Source organism: Carlito syrichta, unplaced genomic scaffold (assembly GCF_000164805.1).
Source record: "Carlito syrichta isolate Samal-C Ts95f unplaced genomic scaffold, Tarsius_syrichta-2.0.1 Scaffold305332, whole genome shotgun sequence".
Classification (NCBI taxonomy): Eukaryota; Metazoa; Chordata; class Mammalia; order Primates; family Tarsiidae; genus Carlito; species Carlito syrichta.
In genome coordinates this window covers 935,691-941,830 of record NW_007249428.1, presented here as the reverse complement: position 1 = coordinate 941,830, position 6,140 = coordinate 935,691, and the positions used below count along the sequence as shown (strand labels likewise).

At 51.5% G+C, this 6,140-nt stretch overlaps 1 protein-coding gene across 1 annotated transcript; it reads right to left on the bottom strand.

Annotated features, from left to right (window-relative positions):
• Positions 1-745: 745 nt before the first annotated feature.
• RNF187 (ring finger protein 187) lies at positions 746-5,737 on the bottom strand. The gene is made up of 3 exons (XM_008061610.1): positions 5,647-5,737; positions 2,855-3,076; positions 746-1,911 (listed from the first exon to the last, which is right to left on the bottom strand). Exons 1-3 carry the CDS (start codon positions 5,713-5,715, stop codon positions 1,909-1,911), a joined length of 294 nt encoding a protein of 97 aa, XP_008059801.1. The 5' UTR covers positions 5,716-5,737; the 3' UTR covers positions 746-1,908.
• Positions 5,738-6,140: the final 403 nt, after the last annotated feature.

The window sequence follows — 6,140 nt, the reverse complement described above, 5'->3', positions numbered from 1 at the left end:
TTTTTTTTTTTTTTTTACCCAGAAGGAGGTTGTGATGAATGGGTGGGATGTTGCTGATTGCTGGGTCAGAGAGAGATCGTGAAGCCAACGCTGGACTTGGTGAAATGGCAGGGGCAGTGATGCTAAGGGAGGAGAGAGGACCCCAAGTGGGTGGGAGATGGAGAGCTGGACAGGTCTCAGGGTTGGAAGGCTGTCAGGTGCTGACAGTCGCTGCTTGGCTGAACACTGCTCAGATTTTGGAAACTTCCAGGCCCATCTGACCACTTTCTGTGAAATCCAGCACTGGCAGGAGCCCTTCAAGTCAGTCCAGCCAGAGCCCCCACCAGGGTATGTGAGCCTCTTGTAGTATCTGAGGGCTCCTCATTCCCCCATATGTCTAGGTCCATAGAACCAGGTCACCCTGGCCCACTTGCAGCAAGAATCCTATTGGGCTGAACCCCCTATTTGGGTTGAGCCCAAAACCCCCTCCCCTGACGTCTACTCTTAATCACTTTCTGTCACGAGCCTACTTACCCCTTATCTCTCAGATACCAGTGGCCTCTGCCATGTTTGGGGTTGAGCCCAGGCTCCCATCCCCACCACAAGGCCTTACTGCCATGGGCCCTGTACCTACCCAAGGGTCCTGACCAGAGTCTTCCTTATCATGACTGAACAGGGATCACCGAGTAATTTTTCCCTCAACACTAGAGATAGGGCGAGGCAGGGGGAAGAGGCTACGTGGACAAACAGAGACTTGACACAAAGAGGCTGGAGCAAACCCACTTTATTCTACACCAAGCCTGGCCCACACACTGGGCAGGTCAGACTCACAGTCGAAGGCTGAAGATTTCAAAGGCTGAATAACTGCTTCTGGAACTGGGCCCCTCTAGTGAGGCCGTTATCCCTGAAACCTTCTGTTCAGGGATGCATCTGAATACTTGTCCACAACTATGGTACATTTCCTGGACCTTTCACTTCTGCCTACCCTGTGCTGAGTTTTTGTCAACTGGACTAATTAATCTACACACAAGGATGATACAGGCAACTGTGCTACTGCTACGGCACAAGTTTTGCAAAATTCACCTAACAGAGGAAACATGAAGTGAGAAAAAGCCAAGGATACAATGAAAGATGTTTTTAAAAGATGAGACACCAGGGTGGGCCTGGAGCCACAGCAGGGAGCTGCCACGCTTACCCAGGAAAGAGGGTCTCTCTCTTCTACAAGAGATGGGCGGGGCTAGGGAAGGTTCCTGAGGAGCCAAGGTGGGGGGAAGGGGGCACAGAGCTGTGAGGATAAAGCCCAATGGGGCACAACCCAACTCCAAGAAGGGGAGGGACTCCTCTCTCAGGAAGTGTCAAGACGCTGTACTTTCTCTTCTGGAAGAGCCAGGCTCCAACCATAGCCCAGGGTCCACTATGTGGGTGCTCTTTCCTAAACGCCACCACCAAACCCAAACCACACCATAATCCTCCTCAGGTACCTGTGAGGGATCTGCAGGCCAGGGAACACTGGCAAATCTGGAAGGTGCAGGGTCTGGTTCCTTTGACACCAAAGTGACATCCCAGTGCACAAGCATCAAGGCCACTGTGTGACCAGGGAAGGATGTGGCCCAGAGGAGCGGGCAAGCCTCTGATGGAGGAACAAGCTGCGACCAGAGCTTGGGAAGAGCGGGGTCCGGGGGGGAGTGTCCCTGTGACCAGTCTCTACCAGGAAATGCTTACAGCCCCGAAACATCCATGCCTCAAGGAGATGGGAGAACAACACAGTGTGAAAACATGTAGACACGGGGTGAAAACATGTAACTATATGGGACAACCACAGGCGGGGCACCCGTGATGCTTCCCCCAGGTCTATGCTGACGGTTCCTACGGAGGTGAGGATCCGGCCCTTCTGCCTCCAGCTCCGGGACCACCTGCTGATCAGCGCCATCACTACATGGGAGGAAAGAGAAAAGAAGATGGAAAGACAGAGTGAGACAAAGTATGAGACCAAGAGAGAGGGAGATCAAGAGAGAGAGAAAGAGACAGACACAGAAATCCAGAAAGACAAAGAGATACAGAGACAGAGAGACACCGAGAGACGGGGAGGGGAGGGGGAGGGGAAGAGACACACCTACTTTTCTGGGTACAACAACCCCAGGACCCAGAGAATGTGATGTCACTACCTATAGCTATAGCAAGCCCCAGAACTCTGTCCCTCCAGGGCCAAAACTCTGTTACCTAGAGATATACAGGCACCTGAAGTGCTCAGAGCTGACTCATGAACACTGCTAGAGGTGAGATACCTACTCAGACAGGGAAGTGCTGGTACAGGCACCCAGATTCGGGTGCAGAGCCCCCAGGGTGCAGCTGTGGGCCCAAAGGTTTGGGCCAGGCCTGGGCAGAGGATGAGAGGCAGATACCCCCGGTCCTCCTGCCTCAGGGCCCCAGAGCCCACACTTAGTGTGTAAACAACTCTCCTGTGTGAATGCTGGGAACAACCTCGAACCCTGCTCTACTTAAATGGCATTAAGTCACCTTCCTTAAGCAGTGACTCTCCTGAAATGCAGCCCCAGAAGGTCCAGCATGCAGGACTTTAGCTGTGCTTCGGTAAACAACCTCCCTCACAGGCTCTTCTGCCTCAGGGAGACCCACCCACATGCCTCTTACAACTCAGGGAGCCCCCACCCACCCACTGGCCTTAATCATGGGCTCCCCACTGCTCTTCCACCTTGGGAGCCTCCCACCAGCCCCATGGCCCCGCCCATGGGCTTCTGCTTGCTCCTCCACATCAGGGAGTCACTCACCACCTGCTCGCCCCACCCATGGGCTCCCGACTGTTCCTCCACCTCAGGGGGCCCCTTATCCACCTAATGCACCCACCCCCTTCATGCACCTGAAGCAGCATGCTGAGGCCCAGGTTGCGGTGCTTCCTCTCCAGCTCCGACAAGGCCCGCAGCAGTGAGCGGAAGCGCTCGGCTGGGTCAGCCTGCTCGTCGTCCGGGATACCCTCCTCCCTGCCAGCCTCCTGCAGGAAGTGCTCTTCCTCCTCCGCAAAGAAGGCACGCAGCTTCTTGTAGTCAGTCAGTGCCTTCTTCCTGCGGTCCATCACATGTCCCTGCAGGGTGGTGAGGGAAAGGACCTCTGTGTCCCAGCCTGCCCTCCCCACTCCCACGGCCCAACCCAGGAAGCCAGGGAGGAGCCCATGTGCTCTGCAGGAAGTAAGCAGATGATAACCTAAAACATGATGCTCTGGCACAGTGACTGTTCTGAATTAAAAGCATTTATCAAAGCAGCAGACTCAAGATCACGCTGACCTGAAAAACAAATTAAATTCCTACGTGAAAGACACTCTGTGCCAAATGAATGGTGTCCTCATCGGCAAAGACACTAGACATCAAGGTCGTCAGAACTTGGTACAGAGCTCATTAAAAGGACTCTTTTCTGTTAAGCCTCTCCACATCATATAGCTGCTTTTCTACAACTTACTAGTCTGTGTCTAACTTAGTACATAAGATTTCACAGATTCTTTGGGTCTTCACTTCCTTATGAGGATTCCTGTGCCACAAAAAACTTGTGTTAAATACATTCCTATGCGTTTTTCCTGTTAATCTACCTTTTGTTTTACTTTTAGAGACAGAGTATCACTGTGGAATGCAGTGGCATGATCACAGCTCCCTGCATCATTGAATACCTGGGTTCAAGTGATCCTCCTGCCTTAGCCTACCAAAGTGCTGGGATTACAGGTGTGTGCCACTGCACCCAGCTCTGTTAATCTGTCTTATATCAACTGAATTCTCAGGCCCAGTCTAGGACCTAAAAGGGCAGAGGTAAGTTGTATTTCCCCTATACTGTAAAGCGCTCAGCTGCATGTGAAGACTGTCAATCTTCCATCTCTGATAGCCAAGGAGAAGGTAAATCTTTGAGTGTCTCTGCTGGGTCTACGGGTGTATCAGGCACATGACTGTTGGGACAGAACACATCTTTCCAGTGAATGTTCCTACTGCACCCTCTCAGCAACCCCAAGGCTGAAAGCCATCCCACCAGCCTTCAACTAGAATGTGCATACCTGCATTCTTTTTCTTTTTTTCTGAGTCTCACTCTGTTGCCCAGGTTGGAGTGAAGTGGCACGTTCATGGCCACCCCAGCATCAACCTGCTGGGCTCAGGCAATCCTTCTACCTCAGCCTATCAAGTAGCCGGAACTACAGGCATGTGCTACCATGCCTGGCTAATTTTTTGAAATATTGTAGGGACAAGGTCTCACCAAGTTGCCTAGGCTGGTCTCGAACCCCTGGGCTTTGGCAATCCTCTTGTCTCAGTCTCCCAAAGTGCTGGGATTACAGGCTTGAGCCACTGCACCCAGCCTCACATCTTCCATTTTTTAGTCAGTCTTCAACCAAGCCTCGAAAGCAGGAGAGCATGGCAGGATGCTACTCTGATTCAGAGGCAGCTTTGACCTGGCCCTGAGCCACTGCAAGTGACAGTCATGGTCACAAAAGGTTATTGCTTCTGTTGCTGAGAGAATGCAAATGGCAGCAGGATCCTGCAGGATGGCCAACGTGGCATGCTATGAACTCCGCCTTTAGAATTTAAAAGCTTCTCTCCTCTTAGTACCTCTACCACCATCCTCAAAATAGGTCCAATTAAAAGCCCCAATCTGCTTAAATTTGTGGGTAAAACAAGTCCCTTGTGTAACACAGGTTTACTGAAAGATTAGAGGTCCCCAAAGTCTTCCAGCACTACCTAAACTCAGGGGTTTGTACTGCTCTTAGAAGCAGGGACAAGTTCAGAGCACCCCCAAGGGCGGCATGGGCTGTCCAGGATCCAACTGGCATCGTGGGTCCAATTAGTCACCTGCCTTTCCCCATCTGAGGGTGGTCTGCACTTAAGGCCTCAGTGGAGCAGGCAAGGGTGCAGCCTTCCAGGGTTATTTTTAAGTGCTTTGTTTGTATATGTTAAAAAAGGGGGATAGAGAGCTTTTGAAACCTGGAGAAACCAGCACAGATTCTACTATATACAAGGAAAAAGTTACTAAGGAGAGTTTAAACTAGTGAATAGTTTAGTTAGTGAGAAAACAAAATTATCGTGGGATGTCCCCTTGGAATATGCTATGGACAGCACGGGAAGAAAGCAGCACTGCTATAGTTGAAATACGTGTGTCCCCCCTAAACAAACATGTTGAAATCACCTCCCAGGTGTAGTAGAAGGTAAGGCCTTAGGGAGATGAAAAGGTCATGAGGATGGAGCTTCATGGGTGGAATTTTTGTCCTTATAAAAGAACCCCAAAAGCTCCCTCACCAGAAGGCTGGTCCTCATTAGACACCGAATCTGCAAGTCCTCTGGGAACACTGATGGTTCTGTTAGGAAACACCGGGCTGCTCTCAGATCAGAACTAAGTGTACTACAGGAAGTCACAAATGTGCTTTTGAAAAAACGAAGTCAGATGCTGCAAATCACCTTGAGGTAAATGTGGGGAGAAAAAACAAATCACACTCACTCTGGCTAGATTCTACCTGGGAAAACCCACAAACACATCCTAGAAAAACACCCTGGGATTCATTCAAGTCCAGAGTCCCCTCCTACAACTAGTCAGCAATGCTCTTCAGTGGCCTGGCCTGCTTGGCCAGGTCTCTTTGTCTAGAGCCCTGAGACCCCGAGGCTTCCACATGCCTGGCCCTCCACTTGCCTTCCACACTGCAGCCGCTGACTCCGCCTGGCCATGCAGGTCCCGAGCATCGTTCAAGTCCTTTCTCATGATTTCCACAGACCCCTTGTTCTCCTAGAGGAAGAAGTTGGTTACTAGGGGTAGGTAGAACGTCTGGGTCCCCAGCTGTAGCCAGTCCTCAGTGACATCACCCCAGATGGTTGTACTAACAGTCTGTGCCAGAAATAACTAGGGAGCATATGTTCTTTGTCACACTACATACCTGTTCAGAAGGAACTGGGTGCCAGGGCTAAGGTGGCAGTCCAGGTGGGCTGTAGAATTCCATGTTCATAAGTGGACCCTGGTCAGTGTGAGCTCAGCCTATACCAAAGGCCTGCTCACCCTTCTAATCAGGAACCCTGATGGCAGGAGGAGCACTGAGTGGCAGTCTGGCGGGCTATCTGCTCTGAGATTGGGTAGGAGTACAGTCCCTGACCCTACCTCCCCGGTGTGCATGGGGGGTGAGCCCTGGCTCT

Coding starts and splice junctions, on each gene's coding strand:
- RNF187 (XM_008061610.1), bottom strand. CDS start 5,715: ATGAGAAAGGACTTGAACGATGCTCGGGACCTGCATGGCCAGGCGGAG. Junction 3,077..5,646: donor CAGCGGCTGCAGTGTGGAAG/GCAAGTGGAGGG, acceptor ACCACCCTGCAG/GGACATGTGATGGACCGCAG.